Source organism: Callorhinus ursinus, unplaced genomic scaffold (assembly GCF_003265705.2).
Source record: "Callorhinus ursinus isolate GAN/ISIS: 27379988/994484 unplaced genomic scaffold, GSC_fseal_2.0 scaffold166, whole genome shotgun sequence".
NCBI classification, from domain to species: domain Eukaryota; kingdom Metazoa; phylum Chordata; class Mammalia; order Carnivora; family Otariidae; genus Callorhinus; species Callorhinus ursinus.
In genome coordinates this window covers 109,495-129,874 of record NW_027397228.1, presented here as the reverse complement: position 1 = coordinate 129,874, position 20,380 = coordinate 109,495, and the positions used below count along the sequence as shown (strand labels likewise).

Below are 20,380 nucleotides of genomic sequence, written 5' to 3'. Positions count from 1 at the left end.
GTTTCATCTTATCAAATCACTTATCTCTCGAATTCTGCCCTCGTGATCCTGTAGTTGTTTCTCCCTCTTTTTCTCAGCCTCTTTACTTTCTATCATTTGGTCTTCTATAGCACTGATTCTCTCTTCTGCATGATTTATCCTAGCAGTTAGTGCCTCCATTTTTGATTGCACCTCATCAATAGCCTTTTTGATTTCGACTTGGTTAGATTTTAGTTCTTTTATTTCTCCAGAAAGGGTTTCTCTAATAACTTCCACGCTTTTTTCAAGCCCAGCTAGTACCTTTAAAGTCATGATTCTGAACTCTAGGTCCGACATCATACTAATTTCCGTATTGAGTAGGTCCCTGGCTGACGGTACTACCTCCTGTTCTTTTTGCTGAGGTGATTTTTTTCGTCTTGTCATTTTGTCCAGAGGAGAATAGATGAATGAGAGAACAAAATGCTAAGAGGTTTACAATGTCCCCAGCAAATATATTGTATACAAATCAGAAAAGACCTGAAACCAGGGGAAAAGAAAGGGAAAGAAAGAAAAAAGAAAGAGAAAAAGTAAAGAAAGAAAAAAAAGATAAAAACAAAAACAGAACAATACAAAGAAAGCAGAATGTGATCAAATATGATTAGGCTAGTGCATAGATCAGTGCCACACACTAGATTTTGGGTGTATTTTGGTCTGTTAGAAAAAAGTGCCTCCTAAAATTTTAAAATTTTAAAGGAAGAAAGACATATATGTACAAAATAAGGGTTGATACAACGAAGGGATAGAAGATGACTGTAAAGATGAAAATTATAAAAGATTTTATAAAAGGACTTGATAAGATAAGAAGTTGTTTGAAAAAAGAAAGATTTAAAAAAAAAAAGAAAAAAGGGAGAGAATGTGATCAGGCAAGAGACTAGAACAGAACCATACACTAGTGATTTAGGGTATATTTTTATCTGTTAGAAGAAACTGTATCTCAAAATTTTAAAGAGAGAACAACTTATATATATATATGCCAAAAATAAGGGTAACTACTATGAAGGGATAAAATATGACTCTAAAAATGAAAAATAAAAAATGTTTTTTTTAAAAAAAGTGATTGATAAGATGTTGATTGAAAAAGGGAAAAAGAAAAAGAAAAAAAAAACAGTTAACAAAAATTAACTTTGATGAACTAATGAATCATGGTAAAAAAAAGCCATGAATTCTATGTGCAGTATTCCCCTAGCGCTGGAGTTCTCCCGTTCTCCTTGATCGGTAAACTTGGTCTTGGCTTGCTGGCTGTTCATGCTGATCTTCGGGGGAGGGGCCTGTTGCTGTGGTTTCCAAATATCTTTGCCGGAGGCGGAATTGCCCCGCCCTTGTCGGTCCGGGCTAAGCAAGCTGCTCGGGTTTGATCTCAGGAGCTTTTGTTCCCTGCAAGCTCTCCGTACAGCTTTGGAGGACCAGGGCAAAAATGGTGGCCTCCCAATCTCCACCCGGAGGAGCTGAGAACTCGGGTCCCCGCTCCTCAGTGCGCCCCCAGAGAAAAGCAGTCACTCCCTTGTCCCCGGTCTCCGGCCGCTCTCCGTGCTCTCCCGGCCTGTGACCGAGTGTTTGTATCTCTGGCACCCGACCCCGTGTGGAGTCTCCAAACCCAGCAGATACCTGCGGTGCGTTCCCGCGCTGCTCCTCCCTGGGAAGGAAGGGGAGTCTCCCCGGATTTGCCGCTTGTTGGGTCCCTGCTGCAGGAGCAGTGGCCCGACTGGGCCGCGGATCACAGTTTATGTCAACCCCGAGCTCAGAGCCCGCGCCTCGGCTTCGTCTCTGCAGCCGGCTTCCCTGCTCTGATACCTGGGAGCTCTGGCGCACTTAGGCTCCCCCGGTCTTTCTGTGACTCCAAGGGTCCTGAGACCCCACTGTCCCGCGAGGGTTCCACCCCCGCTTAGCCACTGGAGCGACGTCCCTCAGCGGAGCTGACTTCTAAAAGGTCCGATTTTGTGCTCCACGGCTCTAGCACTTGCCAGCAGCGGCCGGCGGAGGTCCCTCCCCCGCCGTCTATCCTCCCGAATATCGCCTCGGATTCACTTCTCCGCACGTCCTACCTTCCAGTAAGTGGTCGCTTCTCTGTTCAGAGAGTTGTTGCTACTCTCCTCTTCGATCTCCTGTTGAGTTTGTAGGTGTTCAGAATGGTTTGATCCCTATTCAGCTGAATTCCTGAGACCAGACGAAATCTAGGTCTCCTACTCCTCGCTATCTTGCCTATAGTTTATGTCTTGTCTGAAACAAGTTGATATTTGGGCCTGGGGTGGAAACAGCTCTACTGTCACCTAAACTGCCCCCCCCCCCGTGGTTCTGTCACCGCCCATCTGTACGTTGATCCTTTGTAAAGAAGGCCTCTTGAATGCTTATAATGGGACGGGGGCAGGAAGGGGGTGCACTTTGTGCAATATCTCTAGCCTTTGAGAGACGTGGGGCAGTGAGTATCATCAGGCCAGTGGACACAGTGTTGACTGTGATAATGAGCAGCCTGGTTGGTGTTCAGTGAGATGCAGAAAGAGGAGCGCTCAGTGAGTCAGTCCCTTTTCCTGTCAACTCAAGGAACAGAGTGGGCACCAGAAATCCCCTATGACAGCATTTTAAGAGGCCCCATATCCTGCAGCCAGAGGACAAATATTACTGAGAATGGGGCCCAGCATCCGATATAAGAGTGGGGAGGATTACAGAGGAGGCTGAATTCAAAAGCCCAGAGGTCCCTCCCACAAAGGGAAGGGTCTAGAGTGAAGGAATGGGACCCCAAGACCTGGGATGAGCACAGTTGGATTGGAGTCTGAGGTCATGCAGAAAAAGAGATGTAGGCCTCTCCAGCAGGTACAGACCCCATCCCACAGAAGTGCTGGCCAAGCCCGAAGGAGACAACAATTTGTCAAGGCGTAATCATGCCATTGTCACTGCATAATTAAGTGCACTTCATCTTTGGGAATGTGTTGGGTCTTCTTTTATGGCCACATGATAGAACAGTGAGTGGATGTGCTGCAAAGCTCAGGGCATGTGGGCCGATGGGTGGTTCTTTCCAAGGCCTGCGTGCGGGAGTGCTACCATGAAGTGCATCTTTACTAATGCTTGTCCTCTTGTTCTGTCCCTACTGAGAGGTCAGTGTTAACACCTCCCATGATAACCGCGAGTCTGTGATTCTTCCTGTAGGTCTGTCCATTTCTTGCTTTATATTTTGAGAGCTATAGTCCAGGTGTGTGCACATTGAGAGCTGTGTCATCCCTCTTCGTGTCCCTTAATGCTTTTTGCCTTAAAGTCTGTTTTACTTGAGATCAATGTGGCCCCAGCTGCTTTCCTTGGGTGAAAGTCACTGAGCTTAACCAGCTTCATATTTCATATTAAAACAGAACATAAGGGACACCTGGGTGGCTCAGCGGGTTAAGCGTCTGCCTTCTGCTCAAGTCATGATCCCAGGGTCCTGGGATTGAGTCCTGCATCAGGCTCCCTGCTCAGCGGGGAGTTTGTTTCTCCCTCTGCCGCTCCCCCCCAACTTGTGCTCTCTCAAATAAATAAATGAAAAAAACCATAAAACCTAAAAAACACATTATATATAGAAATGTTCCCCCCACACCATTGACATTTAAGTAGAGCATTTAGCCCATTTATATTGGAGTTCATGAGCTTCCTGTGTATGTAGATTCATGTACTTAATCAAATTTGGGAAGCTTTTGTCCATTATTTAATCTATTATATGTGTATATATTTGTCTCGATATACTGGAAACCATGAATTCAAACTGATGCGCCCAACCCACCCCCCAGCACAGGCCCCGTCTAGCTCTCCCTCTTGGCGACTGTGGGTCCCTCCTGTCCTCCACTCTTCTGGGTCTGTTTACTCACTTGATCGGCACCCGGGTGTGCCAGCCTCCCATCCCTGCTCACATGGACACCTGCCTGTCATCTCCGGTGTGGAGGTCTGGGCTGCCCCCGTGGAACCTCCAGACCCTGCTTCAGACCTCACTCCCTGTCCCCCCGGGCGGGGCTCTGAGCTCTGAGTCTGCATGTCCCCACCTCTGTCACCCAGACCTGCCCACCTAACAGCTTTGGGGGTAAATTGCTCAGGAAAGGAAAGGATCCTGGGTTCAGTAGTGTCTCCCCAAAATTCACGCCCAGCCAGAGCCTGCGACTATGACCACATTTGGACGTGGGCTCTTTGCTGATGTAATCAAGTTACAATGAGACCATATGTAAGTGGGTGGGCCCTCCATCCAGTATGACTACTGTCCTAAGAGGAGGGACATTTAGACACAGCGACACGGGCCAAACGCCACGTGCGGCCGAGATCGGTGCGAGGTGACTAAGGCCGAGGGACGCTGTGCTGCGGGCAGCCACCCGAAGCTGAAAGGGGCAGGGGGTGGTCCCCTCGAGGCGCTGGAGGGGGGCACGGCCCTCTCACACAGCGATGCCAGACTTTGGGCTTCCAGGACTGCGTGAGGACGGCCTTGAGGCTGTATGATGGGAACACAGTCTCTCTGGTGGCCCAGTTCTTTCCCTCTGCTCTTCGGAGATGGTGCTGTCCTCTCTTGCTTCCCTTGCTCCTGCCGCGGCATTGACCACCTGTGTCCCGCTGCCCGGAAGACAACGCGAGCGTCCCCCTCCTGCAGCCGCTCCTTTGCACTTTAGCTTATTCAGTAAATACGGTGCTCTTGAGCTGTTCTCTTCTTGACTCAAGTTTGATAAGATGCTGCTCTGGGATTTTCCATTTTATCTCAATATTAGTGGAATATGTTTATCCATTCCTTGCTCTTATACCTCTTCGTCAAGCAGTAATTATCTCTCTCTTCTCCTCTTTATGTGTATTTTGTCCTCTCCCCTTTTCCCCTGACCCGTCCCCTCAGAGGTCTGTCCTTTTTAAGAAACAATTTTGGACTTGCTGTGCCTCTCAGTTGTTTATTTTCTTACTTTTTTATTGATGTTTTTTGTTGAAACAACGATGATCTCCTTTCTTGCTTTGTGTTTGTTCTGTTGCTCTTTTTCCAACTTGTAAATTTTGGCTCTTCGTTAACTTGTTGTTTTCTCTCTTCCAGACACTTACGGCTGAGGATTCCTTCTCGGATGTGACGTGAGACGTGGGCGGGTCACTTAGTAACTTCGTCGTAGACGCCTGTCCCATTCACTGTGTTGTCAGAGAGCTTGCCGTGGTGTAGGCCAAAACACTTCAAAATTTACTGAGTTGTGACCCAGGGCGCAGCAGATGGTGGTTTCTACAAGTTCGCTGTGTGTTTAAGGAGTAATTCTCCTCGATTTCTGGGCCAGAATCCCGTGAAGTCTGCCGGCCCGGTGCCCGTGGTTCTGCTCTCATCTGTCTGCACGGCTGCTCTCACTTATTGTGTCCACTCTGCTTGGGCCTGGACCCCACGTGGCTACTGACACTGCTCTTGGGAGGGCAGCATGACCTCTGTTGTGCCCGACCCAGGGGGTGGCCCCAGCCCCACGACAGGACCTGTCAGAGATGCCGGACGCAGCTGGAACCCCTCCCTCTCTGACTCCTGCTTCTGGCCTCGGCCGCTGAGGTCCCTGCCTCCCGGCTTGGCCTTCTCTGCTCATTCCATCCTTGCTTATCCCCGCTGTCCCATACGGACAAATGCCAGCCCTGTGCGATGGTTCCAGATCCGAGTCCCCATCTCTGGCCTCTTACTGGGTCTTGCTGTGGGACCCCGCCCCAGCATCCCTTCTTGGATGTCCAATTGACAGCTCATCCCACCATCCTAGGAAGGGAGCTCTTGAGTCCCTGGTCTCGAGAAGTGGCAATTCCATCCAAGCTGTGGATCGGGAGGCCTCGTGAGTACAATTCTGCCTGTGTGCAAAGCCGTCAGGTCGTCCCCCCACAAGGATGTGCATCATCTGAGCCCTGCTCTCTGCCCGCTGCCTCCTGGTCAGACTTCTGCACTGGTGACCACCAGAACCCCTCTGGGGGCTTCCTATCCCCTTGGAGTGAAGCCCTGGGCTCATGTCTGCCCCAGGAGCCTTTCACCTGCTGCCCCTTCTGCCTGCAATGTGCCCCCCCAGCCCTGTGCTGACCCTGCTGGTCAGTCCCCCTCTAGGAAGTGTCCTGGTCATCGGCCAAATAGTAGCTGGCGTTGATGTCCGTGTCCGGTCTCCTTGTCTTTTACGGGGTATTTACTGGTCTTTACCTGTGCTGTTCGTCCCTCATCGGGACAGTGGTGCCACAGCGTGGACACCTGTCTGTGTGTCCACCTAACAGCTGTGTGGTGCATGGTGGGCTGGCAAGGGGCAGCAGCATCCTGAACAGGGGGTCAGCAGTTTAAAGCTGCTTTTCTTTGATTATTTGCAACTTCTAGCAATTTCATGTGTTTTCTTGGTTATTTGTGTTTACAACCCCCTGGGAACAGTCTCCTGTCTCCCACTGAAAACTTTTCCTTGAAGGTCAAGTTTCTCCCACTGTGTTATCCCATCGCTCATTTACTGGGACCCTGGGATGGGTAGCTTCATGGTTAACTTGACCAGGCCATAGTGCTCAGATATTTGGCCAAACACAAGTCCAGAGAGTGAAGGTATTTTAAAAATGTGATTAACATGCAAATCAGAAGAGATTGAGGAAAGCAGATTGCCTCCATGTGAGGGTGGGCCTTGTAAAATCAGCTGAAAGCCTTGGGAGGAAAAAGGCTGAGGTCCCACGAGGAAGAGGGGCTTCTGCCTCCAGACACCTTCTGATCTGACCTGCAGCATCCACTCTGGGTCTTCAGGCTGAGGGCCTGTATTACAGGTTTTGGGCTCACCAAGCCTTCATAGTTCATGGGATCCAGTTCCTTAAAATAATCCCTTTTATATGTATATATAAATATAAATAAGATTTTAAAATAAGATTGACAGACTTACCTGTCATCACACAGACACACACACACACAGACACACACACAATCATCTATCAATCATCTATCAATCATTTATCAATCATCTATCTGGCCTATCATTGTTTATTCTCTGAAGAACTCTGACCAATACTCTTTTTGATGTCAGATGCTTTGGCCACTGTCTCCCGTCCTTTTTCCTTTTTTTATGGAGTCTCTATCCTGATAGATATTTAATCTTTGCTCTGAAGGCAAATCTGCCAATCTTACGTTTTAAAGTTCCTGGCTCTGCTGTCATTCTGAGACACCTCGGGAGAAGGTAAATGCCTCCTCACTATGCCTCTGGTCCCACTGTTGATTCCTATCAGTCAGTAATGCTGGTCCTGACTTTGCTTTTGTCCTGACCGTGGGAGTAGGGTCCTGTCTCTGCACTATGGAGTCTTGCTGTGGCCATTTGTCTTCCAGAATGACCTCAGCAAACCTGGGCCTGGCTGTGGGTAGGGCATGGATGTCAGGGCCTTGGCTGGAGAACAGAACTCTGGTTTCTGCCCAGGTGCCAGGAGGCCTGGTCCACAAGCCCAGGGGGCAGGACTGACTCAAACCTTCCCCTCAGACACCAAGAGAGTGGGGATCGGTCGGGCCCCATGCAGGTGGCTGGGCGGTGAATTCCACACTGAGGACCAGACTTGTCAAGCCTTGATTTAGGTGTGGGAGGGCAGCTGTGTCCTATTTATCACACAGCTGGAAATAGATGTTTCTGCCCAGGGTGGTTGGCGCCTAGGCCGGCGAGGCTGTGGTGGTGCGGGTGAGCTGCGGAGCGTGCTGGGAAATGGCCCTCAGCCTGCACGTCACTGGGCTGTGTCAGGGCCTGTGGCTGCAGAGCTGTGGAAGGTCCCGAATGCATTCATTGCGTGGAGGGAAACAGCCTGGGCCGGGGCCCCACAGGGGCCATCACATGCCTCTGGCAGACAGATTTCTGTAGTTGGGGAGAGGTTAGTTTGTGCTTATTTAAGAGAAAAGGGGAAGTCATGGTAGAAGGCCGCCCACTGGATTCTTATGTTGCAGAAATCCGCTTGACCGGCCAGGAAGGGCTGGGGTCACATGCGTTTTAGGGAAACATAGTTTAGGGCATCTAAGTATGTTTCCTGGACAGAAAGAAGCTCAAATACAGATCCCCTGGGCCCAACCAGGCGCCCACTATGCTCAGTGGAGGACTCGGGTCAGGGGCTTGATGCCCCGCCCCCTCCCATTCTCCCCGGGGCCTGCGGATGGGGCTCCACTGTGTCGATCCAAGGGCGTGGGAAAAGCCAGGGGCTTCCTTGGGAACAGCTGTGGTCCCATGGGGGCTTCTCCAGGGAGGCTGGGCTGGAGGATGTGCCTTAGGTCTGAAGGCCCAAGTGCATGGCCTCCTTTGAGGCTGGCCAGACCCTTCATTCATTCCTTTACTCATTCCTTCCTTCCTTCCACTACTATGGATGCTGAGTGTGTGTGGGGGGCCTCGAGGCCAGGCTGGGAGGCGGGTGGAACCAGGGAGCAGTGGGCCTGGACGGCGGCAAGGAGGGTGGTGCTGGGCAGCCTGGGGCTCTGGGCCGGGCCAGGCAGGGTGGGTTAGGGATACAGGAGCCCCGACCTCGTTCCTGGTGTAAAGGGAGCCCATCGATTGGTTTGAGCTGAGGCTACCAGGATAGTTAGGTCCTCAGGACATGGCTGAGGGCTGGGGCAGGGGGCAGGGGGAGGCCTGGAGGCTGGCTGGACAATGGGAAGCTCTGGGCAGGGGTGACATGGTTTGCAGCATGTGGGAGGATGGTGGTGATGGCTTTGGGGTATCTTTTGGGGTCCACATGGCAGGAGGTCATTTACAGAGATGGCAGGGCAGGGGAGGGTAGACTTCAGAAGGATTTGTAAATTGGTGACATGTGCAGGTGGAAATGCTGGGAGGTGAAGGGGCTCTTGTGCAGCAGGTGGGCACTCATTCACTCAGCAACTGTTTGCTGAGCACCTACTATGCGCTGGGCTCTGCTCTGTGTGTTGGGGGTCATCAGGGAGCAACAGGAAACACTGTGCTCTTGGCAGTAACTTTCTTGGTGAGGGGAAAGAAATAACCCACCGGTATGATGAGAAAGGGAGCCATAGAATGTGCTGGAAGGGGCAGAGAGGGAAACTCAGCCGGGGACGGGCAGAGGGCAGGGGGCGTAGAAAGAGCTCCGGGTGGGGGCTGTCCTGACTCCCACCATTTAGGGCTGTCTTCTAATGGTGTATGTGAGCCTGTGTGGGTGCAGGGCATGTGTCTCTGCTCACACATGAGCACTCATGGTCTGCAGACCCACACATGTCTATGCACACGTTTGTGTGCATGTATGTGTGCTCAGGGTCTGCAGCAGTACGTGTGCATGCGTGCTTATGTGTGAACACATATGTACCCACGTGTTCGTGCACACATATGTACCCATGTGTGCCCGCATGGATGTGCCCGCAAGTGCGGGGAGCACCTCCCATTCCCTTCCGGGCAGAGAGGCCCCACAAGTTCTTCCCACAGGGGCGGCTCCCCACTGCGAGCCCTGCCACAGCCGTACCCCAGTCCTGGGTGTGGATCCTTGGATGCTTGCCTGCAGGCCCCTGGCTCCTCTGACTGGAGGCAGATCCAGATGACTGAGACTGGTAAACAGGAGGCAGGTGGAATGAGCAAGTTTGTTTATGGGGCCAGCTGGCAGGCAAAAAAGCAAGGGGCTGCAGTAAGGACTGCTGGCTCAGGGAACTGCAGGGTGTGACGCCCTCCTCTCTGGGTGTGGCGGCTGAGCTCTGGATAGAGGTGGACTGAGGTGGACAAAGGTGGGCTGGGGGGCAGAGATGGGGCTGGAGTCCAGGGTGGTCCCCTCTGCCCTCGGCGACAGCATGAGGCTGAGCCTCCTTTCTCTGCAGGTGCTGGGCGTCTACTGTCCCGGGGTCACTTCACCTGCAGTAAGAGCCCAGGGGTCAGGAAGGGGGTGGGTGCGAGGGGCAGGGTCCCCAGAGAACAGGGCCCAGGCCCCTGAGTCCTGCCCAGCCAAGTCAGATGTGAGCAGGCGGCCAGCATCTGCTCCACCGTAGGAATGTGGAGGTGGAGGGAGGGGGCCTCCAGGGCCTCAGGGCTGAGAGGCCCCAGGCTGCGTCCACGGCCCGTGATGGCCATATATTCCTCCAGCTCCCTGCAGGCTCTCTGGGCCAACGGTAGCGTGTCCCTCAGCCCTGCACACAGAGGCGCCGGCCGCCTCACCTTGATGAAGGTGACAAAGCCGCTGTAGAGCAGAGTGAGGAGGAAGAGGGCTGCGAACGTGGGCCACAGTCTGTTGGCGTCCTCCAGGTCTGTGGAGTCTCTGCCGCTCTCGTCCTGGCTCTGGGGGGGGTGGGAGGGTCATGGCGAGACCTGGGGAGGAAGGGCACTGGTGAGGGGGTTCAGCTCACATGCCACGGGGTGCTGAGGGGCGGGCGACTGCTCTGGGGCGCCCCTGTCCTGACGCAGCGCCCATCTGGTGCGCACCTGTGAACCTTCTCCGCCACCGCCACCCCCCCGGCACTGGGGGTTCTGCCGAGCCGGACGGGCCCAGCGCCGGGCCGTGCAGATGGGCTGCAACCAAGTAGCCTGGCACATAAGCCAACACGTCTGCACAACAAGTGTGCACAGAAGGTGGGTGGCACTCAGCAGGGGTAGACACACGGGGGACCCCGCCAGGCCACTGTGAAAGTCCCCCTCAGGAGCCATGAGGGGGGACCAAATGGTCCAACCAGAATGGCACTCCACACGGAAGAACCACCGTGCTCTGGCACACAGCCTGATTCCAGGAGGGCAGAGGGGCCCGGTGTGCCTGGAGCAGGGAGCTCGGGCAGGGGTGGCCAGGGAGCCAGGGCTGGGCCGGGTGCTCCTGAATCACAGGGATTCCCCCAGGGCCTTGAAGCAAGGGCCAGGCACGGCCAGCTCTGCCTGTCAAAGCAGCCACTCCGCGGGCGACGGATGGGGACCCGTCCAGCAAGCACACTCCCTCCCCAGTAGGAAGTCCTGACAGGAACCATCACAAGGCACCGACGCTCCTGGCTGTTCACGCCCTTTCCGGGGCTCCACTCTGTGCTTGACCAGGGCTGCTGACAGTGGGTCTGGGGCGGTGTGGGCCCGGACCCATGTCCTGTGTCATGGGCCCGGGGAGCAGGCGTGGACATCGCGTGGGCCTTGCAAACGTATAGCCGTCTGTGAATCTAGTAAGTGCGTCCCGTCATGTTCTACAAAGGTATTGGTCCATGGTGGACAGGAGACGTTAAGGAAGGCAACAGCCCTTGCTCCAGACAGTTTGGGAAAGCCTGTGCCAGACAGGTGGAGGGCACTGGTGGACAGCTGGGGGCTCGGCTGGACGTGACAAGGGTCGCAGAGCGCTGTCCAGGGACAGGCTGGGGTTCTGGGCCCTGACGAGGGCAGTGGACCAAGCCCTGCAGCAGGAAGGGCGAGGACGGGAGGGGTGGGTGTGACAAGCCTCCTTCGCAGCCACCCCTCCGGCACGGCAGAGCAGCGGGCCATCCGCAGGGCACAGCCTGGAGAAGCCCGAGACGGGGACAACACATGAACGGACCTGCTTTTAATCCCAGCATCTGGATCTCTTGTGGGTCTGTTTGCGACTTTTCATCCAGATCATGGGGAAGCTTTTCTGGTTTTTTTTCACACCTTTTAATTTTTGCATGCACGCTGGGCATTGCGAACAGACAACCAAGCAGAGGGTAAAGTGGGGTGTACACATGCACTTTCCACGTGCAGCAGTGGGACCTGTCCAATCAGGACTCAGCCGGCTGGGATGGCAGGACAGTTGGCTTCAACTCCAGTGTTTGGGGTCAGGACTCTCCTTCCACGGGGACATCAGGGTCTGGCACCACACAGGACGGGGGATCTGACCCAGCTCGGTTCCCCACTGTGGACACTGAACAAAGGTCCTGTGCAGGGCAGTCAGTGACAGAGAGAATGCATTTGGGTTCATCCCTACGCTCATTCCTCATGTCAGCCCACGCAGACATTAAAGCCTTGACTGATTCCCTCATGTCCCTCACCTCCCTGGATGCCCATGCCTCTGTCCCCCGTGTCCAGGGTGGGGTGAGGTGGCCGACAATGTTCTCTTTGTAGGAGCCAGGTCACCAGCTGGACCTCTGTGAGTCCCCAGCTCTTTGGTGGCTTTAAATAAGCATGGTTTATAGAATGTCTGTGGTGTTGTCTGTTCCCGCTGGCCTGACAGTCCTTCCTTATCTTCTACATCCTGACTGGAGGCTCAGAAATCCCTTTGCTGTGGAGCAAGGCTGGGCTGAGGGGGAAGGCTTGCAGCAAGGGCCCAGCAGGGAGTGTACTGTGATTAGCGGGGGAGGGCCCAGGCTGGGGCTGAGAGAAGCAGAAGTGTTGGAGGTCCGGGCGCCGGAGAGCCCTGACCTCTGTGTGTGGGACCTGGGCGCACGCAGCCCTCATGTGAGATGGGGAGCAGGACCAGGTTGCGGGGGGTGTTGGTGTTATTTTACGGTGACCCTGCGGAGCACAAATGTCCCCACCATCATGGCTGCCCGTGCGCCAGGCCTGTGCTGAGTGTACCGCTGTTTGGGAACAGGGGGCTGCGCTGGGCTGAGACAGAGGACAGACCTGTGGATGCGGGACGGGGGGAGCCTGGGGGTCCTGTGAGGAGAGAGCAAGGAGGACCCCCAGAAGCAGAGCCTCAGCTGCAGTGGAAGGAAGGAGGGTGCTCAGCTGTTGGGGGGACGCGGCTGAGACCCTGCTGATCCGTGGAGGACGGGCTCATTCCACGGGGCTGAGGTGGCCCAAACCAGGGGAGCGGTCCTATCCGCCCCCACCTGGCTGGAGCAGGGGTCGGGGAGATACGGGCAGGGCTCCAGCTGCCTCCCTGAGCAGGCCCGCCTGCACGGCTCAGCCCTTAGTGGGCTGGTGAGGGCCTGGCCCTCCCGGAGGAGGGCTTCCTCCGCACTCGCTCCCGGGGGCCCCCGGCACCCTCTGCAGCGCGTCCTGTCTCCAGAGCGTGTGACCCTGGCAGGTGGACGTACCTCTGTCCCTGCAAGAAGATGCGGCGTGTTTGGGCTCTGGAGGCTCTGAATCCACGCTTGGGGGTGGGACAGCTGCAGGCACCGGGAGAGGGCAGTGCTGGGCACTGGGGAGGCTTGGCCGTCCCCGCTCGCTTGCACGCCTCCATGCGCCCCTGCCCTGCTCCACACATGCTCGTGTGTGCAGGCACTGGGAGGGGCCTGGCTGAGCACCCCCGGCAACCACAGGCATACATGTCACGGTCGGCGGAGGGGAGCGCACTAGGACCAGGCCACATCATCCGAGCTGAGCCCTGCCCGCTGGGCTGTCCTGGCCTCTCCACCGCTGGACACTTGTATGTGCTCGGGTGACCCAGGTGTGCCCGTGCACGCACACCTGGAGCCTGCAGCTGGGGCTCTGCGCATGATGCAGGTCAGTGTCCAGCCTTGACTGAGTCTGTCCAGGGCGCTCGTCTGCCCTCACCTGTGACATCAGACCTTGGAGAGGCCGGGTCTGTGCCTGGGGGCAGCTGGGTGTAGGACGGTGGAACCTGGAGGAGTGTCAGCGTGGACCTGGCCCTCAGGGAGCCCAGAGGAGGGAGGAAAAGCAGGGCCAGAGAACACATACCCTGGGGGCATGAGCCATGACAGGTGGCCCAGTGCAGGTGGCACCCAGAGGGAACGGGGGCAAGGCCAAGAAGACAGGCTGAGGAAAGGGGTCCCAGGATAAGTGGGCAGACGGGGCCTGGCACTGGGACTTTGGGGGAGGCCTGTGGGGGCAGAGGCAAGCGGGCTGGGGGTGCTGAGGAGCCGCCACCTCTCTGGGGCCCCCATGGGCCGCTGCCCAGCAGGCTGCCAGCACCGCCAAGCCCGGCTATAGGACACGGTAGGGCCAGTGCTCTCATCGGTGGGGGGATGCCCAAGGCAGGGTATGGGCTGTTGGTGGGGTGTCCAAGCCATGGAGCCTGGCACAGACTTCCTGCATGCCCCCCACATTGCTGCCATGGGCCTCCACTGGGCACCTTCCCCCTCCCAGCACCCGGAGCCGAGACCACCTGCTGCCCCTCCATGAGCGGGAGCAAGATGGCTGCTTGGCCTCAGGTGTCCAGCACAGTCCCACCAGGGCCTTGCCGGGCCAGGAAGGGCTCTTGTCAGGGTGCTGCCCCATGATGGGGTGGCAAGGGGGTCTGACGAGGGCCTCAGAGGGCACAGTAAGCCCTAAACTTCTACCGTGAGCCCCACCCTGGCGGGCCTCCGTCCCCTCCGCCCTGTAGGCGGCCTGCAGTCGGGGCCCGTTGTGGGCCTTGGCTGGTCAGATGTCCCCGGGTACCGAGACCAGCTCCCACTTCTGGGTGTATCTGGATCCTGAGGTGCTGACTGTTCTCCCAGACCACTGGGCGTCCTGGGGCTTGGGGAGGCTCAGATGCCGCTGGAAGGTGGTGTCTGGATGACCACCCTCCCCAGGGGAGGCCCCTGTTCTGCGCCCAGCGGTGCGGCATATCTTGGTGGGAAACGGCTGTTCTCTGGGGCCTGGCGGGGGTGACAGCCGCCTCCCCCCGGTGCTAGTCCAGCATGCGGTGTGTAGACATGAGGACAGGCTTTGGGGGGACAGGTGTCGGGGCACCCAAAGCCCACCCCAGACGTCGAGCAGACGCCGAGCAGGCTGGGGTGGGGTGGTCCGGGGTGGGCGGTGCAGGCCCTTGGCCACAGCCCCAGGACCCAGCCGTTCAGCTCCTGGGAGGGCTGCCCCTCCGCCCCTGCCCCGCTCTGGGAGGAGGCCGGGACGGAAGCCCTCAAGCCCGTGAGTGACTCACCAGTGTCCAGGCTCCAGCTGGTGTTGAGCAGCTTCCGGGATGCGTTGTGCCTGACCACACACGTGTAGGTGGCCGGGCCAGGGCCCTGGGCGGCGAGGACACGCAGGACGCTCCAGGTCCGGAACGTGCTGTTCCCAGGCTGGGCCATGGGGCGTGCAGTGGCAAACCCAGCAGGGTCCACCTCCGTCTGGCCCTTGAGCCAGGTGAGGAGGATGTCTGGGGGCGAGAAGCCAGACACCTCACACAGGAGCCAGGAGGCCGCTTGGGGCACGGTCAGGGCACGGACGGCGAGGCAGCAGGGCGCCGTGGCAGCTATGGGGAGAAGCCCGGTCATGCTGGGGCCACCTGAGGCTTGGGTGAAGCTGGGCGGCCCGGGAGGGCGGTTCCCCACCCCCTTGGTTCTCCTTGTGGAAGGAGGGGCCGGTGGAGCCGCTGGGCTGGGCGGGGGGTGTGTGTGCAGGGTCCCAGCCACCCATCTCCTGGGCCCGGGAGCGGGCCTCACCGTGCTCTGCTGGTGCTGTGGATGCCACCTGGGAAGGCATGCTGGGCCGGCTCAGCGTGCAGGAGATGCTGGGAGGGTGGGTGTGGTTCCCGCAGTCTGCCAGAGGACAGCGACCTCGGTCAGCGGGCAGAGGTCAGCGGGGGATCAGCCTGGGGGCGGTGCTGTGGGCAGTGCCAGGCCCAGGTCTGCCTAGCTCCCCAGTGCAGAGCCCCCCTTTGTTGCTTCCTGGCCTCCCACTGCTGGGCTGGGGGCTTGCTCGCGGGGCAGGACTTCCCCAGGGTTCCCCAGTCCCTCCCCTTCCCACTCTGTGCCCCAAGGAACTGGCCTCTGAGCATGGTGTCCCCTGGGCTTCCTGGCTCCGTGGCTGGCGTCAGGGTGTGGCTGGTGGAGGGCACTACGGGGAAAGGAGGGGGCGAGACCGGTGGGCCGTGGCCTCCCTGGGCCCCTCGGCCTTACTGCTCTCTGGGGTCCGGAGACCTACCCGCACCCGCTGCTGGCCCTTCGCCAGGGCTCCTGAGGGGTCATCATGCCACAGTGCCCTCTATGGTCAGGGTGAGGGCGGCCAGTACGTTATCGGGCCTTAGGTTTGGGACAGACTAGACACCCACAAGTTTGTTCTGTAAAGGGTCAGATAGTAAATATTTAGGCTTTGCAGTCACATGGGGCTCCTGGGTCTCCGTCCCCGCGCCCCCCCGCCCCGCATCCAGCTAAAGTGGCAAAGACCATTCCCAGCTTGTAGGAAACAGCTCCGGGCTGTGGCCCGTGCGGCCCTCTGGGGTGGAGAGTGCCGGCCTGTTCGGAGGGCTGGGCTCGTGGGACCAGCATGGCCCAGTCTGCCCCATGGAGGTCATCTTCCCCTGGAGGGCCCACACAGCCTGCCTGCAGGGTCTCCCCAGAGCTCTGCCTGGGCCCAGCTCCCGGTCAGCCGGCGGACGTGCCCTGCATGGACAGGGTCCGGCAAGTACCCCTGCCCAGGTCAGGGTGGCATTTGGCATCCTCTCCTTACTGCCCGGTCCCTTCTGGGTCTGACAGGGTTGTGCTGAGCCGGGGCACTGGTGTTTGGAGATGGGGTGGTCACAGGTGGGGCGGGCTGTGGAGGGCCCACGGAGGGGCCACAGCAGACCACAGCCCCTGCCCCTCGTGTGGGCCTCACCAACGCCCCAGAGGGCTGGTGCTGGGGCTGCCCTTCTTTGTCTGCGAACACAGCTTGCTGCCCCACTCAGAGGAGCGAGCACTGAACCGTCCCCGAGGGGCAGGCAGGGCGGCTGTGACCACACGTTGCCCTCGGACAGGCAGCCGGCTGGGGGGCACCTGCTGCAGGGACCCCTGGGTCCACCGTCACGGCTCCTGAAGCTTCGGTGACATGCTGCAGCTCTGTAAGGGTCACGGGGCCAGGTTCCGCCCACCTGGCCGTGTTGGCCACGTGTGCCCACGTGGGGCTCCGGGACAGGCTCGTGTCTGAGGCCTAGCGCGTCCCAAGCCTGGCCCGCCGCCCAGCCCCAAGCGCTGTGCTCTCTGCAGGAGTCGGGGGGTCTCCTATTCACAAGGTGCCTGAGGGGGTGTCTGCTGGTGCCCGGCACAGGGCCTGCCATGCAGTCGGTGCTCCATGTGCACCTCCTCAGTGCCTGCCCTTCCCGACCCAGAGAAGTCAGGGAGGGCTGCCTGAAGGAGTCAGCCAAGGGACGGAAGGCTGGGGTGGGCGTGCTGGGGTGGGGGTCCTCACCTGGGACCCTGGCAGTGCTGGGGGCTTTGGTGGAGTCCTCTGGTAAGGACGGCCTGCGAGTCGACCGGGAGGTCCTCACTTCCCAGGACGCTGAAACCGGAGGGAGGGTGGGGGGGGGGTGGTCAGATGGTGCGTGCGCGGGGGACGCTGCACGGTGGCCAGGAGGATGGACGGAGGATGGCAGGAGGGAGGTGCTAGTGGGCTGCACGGTGCAGACTGGGCCACGGGAGGCCCCACACTCAGCCACAGACTCTTGCATGCTGGGCCCAGGTGCCCGTGTTGTCCTTGGGGTGGAAGGAGCGGGAGACCCTGGAGGCCATCCTTGGGGGCCTGGGGACCACCCACCTGGCCACTGGATGGCCTTGTGCAGCTTGGGGCTGTTGGTGGCCCCACTGACGTTTGCGTTGCAGTGGTGCAGGCCCGGCTTCCAGTTGGCCATCAGGACGGACAGCTGAGTGTGCCCTCGCATCCCCAGCACGATCAGGTGGGTCTTCTGCCTCTGGTCCTGCGCCTCCGGGCTTGAGCTGACCTGCACCGACTCTATGGAGGGTCCTTGTGCCAAGCAGGCCAGGCCTATGAGGTCACCTTCTTTCGGGGCCTCACATCCTGAGACCAAGGGGAACAGATGCGCCGTCTCGGTGTCTGGAAGACAGACGGGATTGTGAGGCTGGGGCCGCGCACAGAGGGTGCAGGGTAGGGGGTACAATAAGGGGCGCTGCCCCTGCTGCAGAGCCCGTGCTGCCTTGGTGGCGGGCCCCGGGGCCCTGTGTCCCCCCCAGGCCTCCGAATGTTGGCCCTGGGCCATCCTATAGGAGGCCTGGGTCCCCTTTGCCTGCAGAGGGGCCTGTGGCTGGACTTCTGTGCGGTTCCCTGACGAGTGGTGGGAGCAGACGCAGCCCTCCCCAGTGCCTGCCCCCGGGGCTCTGCGGCTTGGGTCCAGGCCCGTGAGTGCTTTGTCTTCATGGGAGGCCTTTGGCCATGCCCTGGGCTGGGGAGCAGGCCGCCAGCGTGTCTGGGCTCGGAGAGCACCGCTGCGCAAGCGCCTGGCGAGGGCACTTGGCTAAGGAGCTGTCCACGCACAGTGCAGATGGCCCGGCCCTGCTCACTGCTGCCGGGGAATGTGGGAGGTGGCCGCATGCGGAGCCACAACTAGGAGCTTTGGGAAGGTCTCTGTGGGTCTGGCCAGACACCTCCCGCCGGGGATGGTGCGTGTGGTCCCAGCAAGCGTCTGAGAGGAACCAGGAGCAGCCATGCGGTTCCCCAGGAAAGGCCCCTGGAGGTGGACTTGTCTGAGGAACTGCCTGGGATGCCGACAAGGTTTCTGAGAATCTCACGTAAACGCGCCTGCCCGACGGAAGCAGAAGGTGGCTGGCGTTGAGACGGAGCCACGGACACAGAGGCCGGCGGGGCTGCCAAGGCGGGCACAGAGGACCCAGGCCTCGGGCGCCAGCTCCGAAGACAGAGTGTAGGGCTGGAGTGGATTCTTCCAGAACCTTATCACCTAATGGGGAGCCCTGCCGGACCTGGCCTCTCTTGCTTCAGGTCCCTGCCTGCTGGGACGGGCCCGTCCACCCTGCACCCCGGGCTCAGTCGTACACATGTCTTGCCTCTCCCTGATTCAGCTGATTTTGGACGCAGGGTTGCTGTTCAGTGGGGTGATTTCGGGACTTGTTCAGCGAAGTGTTTTGCTTGGGAAAAGGACATGAATTTTGGGGGCCAGGGGTGGACGGTTATGGCTTGGATTGTGAGCCCCGGTTTATGTACTGAAATCCTGTTGCCCCAGTGCCCCAGAACGGGCCCTTGTTTGGGAACAAGATCGTGGAGGCTGAAACCTTAATCCCACCTGACCGATGCGCTTATCAAAGGGGGGGTCTGGACACATGCGCAAGGGGCAGACCGCGCAGAGACAGCACCTCCAAGCCAAGGGACACAACAGATGGTGGCAGCCGCCAGAAGCCTGCCTGGAACGGACTCTCCCTCCCGGCCCAGGGGCCAGCCCTGCCGACACCCCCATGGAACACCTGGCGTCTAGACGATTGAATTTTTGTCATGCAAGCCCCCCCGTCAGGGGTCCTTGGGCACAAACACAGTGCAGGTGCCATCCGGAGCCGACAGCCCCCTTCCGCACAGGCACAAGAGCCCCCAGCCGCGGCCCGCACCTCATTCGGCCCTCCTCAACCTATAAGGACGGGCCGTGGGGGGTCCACGTAACCAAAACGAAGCCGGAGCCTTGAAGTGCCCCCCCGGAGTGCACACAGGGGACAGGTGTCCTGGGGACCCGTCAGCTGTGTGGGGTCTGCGCCTCCCCTCTCTGCCCTCCCCTGCTGCCCTCCAGACCCTTGCTGGCCCCGCTTCACGGCCCGTGGGCCCCCCCGGTTGTCTGCACGGTGGCTGGGCAAGCCCCCGACACAGGTCCCACATCCCGCTTGCCGCGGGCCGCCTCTGCCATGGCTCCCGGGCCTGGCACCGCCTGCCCTTCCCGTGCAGTGATGTGGACGCACAGAGCCTTCCCCACCGCGCCGCTCCCTGGCAGGTACTCTGCTCACCGGTTCCCCAGAAACTCCTGCTGCCGTCCACACAGTGGTCAGGGTGCAGTCCAACAGCAGGGTCAGCCCCTGTGCTCCTGCCGGTCTCATTCCCACACACCCCAGACACCGCAAAGGGTGGGACAAGCCCGTCGGGCGGCCAGGCCGGCTGGGGATGGAGACGGGGACTGTGCATCGTGCGCTTGCACACAAACCCCCCGAGGCCCAAGCCTGGCTCCTGGGTCCCGCCATGTCCAGGAGGTCAGGCCTGGGACTGTGCCCAGCTCGGCTGTGTCCTTCAGCAGATGGGACGTGCCCGAGACCCTGGGTCCCACCACCGGGCCCCCTTCCCTGGCATGTCCTCTGGCAGGCTTGTGTGCAGACGGACCTCCCTTTCCCACGGGCCCTTGACACACACTCGACACACACAGGGAGTGCACTTTGGGACAAAAAGCCTGCACAAGGAAGCAGTTTTTTAAGATAAAATATACATGTTTATTTGAAGGTGACATGCGTGTACACTGCAAAACAAGGCTCGGAGCGGACTCGAAGACGTGCGGCCGCGTCTTGGAGCTGGAAGCGCGAGGGGGCGGCGTGGGGCAGGTCTGAGGACCAGCTGACGGGCTCCACGGGCTGCCCCTGGATCCACGTCCCAGGCCTCTGATGTTCCTGGCCGGCCGGTCATTTCACCTGCAGACGACAGACCGCGTGAGCTGTGTCCCCGCTGCCCTGGGCCACGTGAGCCTCCCGCCCGCCCCCGTGCCCGTCCTGCGGCTACCTTGAACAGGGTCACCGTTGTGCTATAGAAGACGCTGAGGAGGAAGAGAACAATGAAGGTTGACGCCATGGTGTTCAGGTTCTCGAAGCCTTCCTCGTCGGCGCTCACCTCCCCCCCTGCACAGAGCACAGCACAGAGGGGTCAGGCCGCCCTGCACGGAGCACAGCACAGAGGGCTCAGGCCGCCCT

The 20,380-nt window shown here is 58.8% G+C and overlaps 2 gene segments (V, D, J or C); both read right to left on the bottom strand.

Moving 5' to 3' along the window:
* Positions 1-11,776: 11,776 nt before the first annotated feature.
* Positions 11,777-20,380, bottom strand: part of LOC141371981 (Ig delta chain C region secreted form-like) — a 19,237-nt gene continuing 10,633 nt past the window's right edge. The window contains 6 exon segments of the C gene segment in view: positions 11,777-12,882; positions 14,665-14,976; positions 15,167-15,262; positions 15,492-15,560; positions 16,890-16,979; positions 17,235-17,531. Coding sequence covers positions 12,560-12,882; positions 14,665-14,976; positions 15,167-15,262; positions 15,492-15,560; positions 16,890-16,979; positions 17,235-17,531 — 1,187 coding nt within the window.
* The window catches only part of LOC112818699 (immunoglobulin heavy constant mu-like), a 10,708-nt gene continuing 10,213 nt past the window's right edge, over positions 19,886-20,380 (bottom strand). The window contains 2 exon segments of the C gene segment in view: positions 19,886-20,104; positions 20,193-20,308. Of these exon segments, the coding sequence occupies positions 20,096-20,104; positions 20,193-20,308 (125 nt within the window).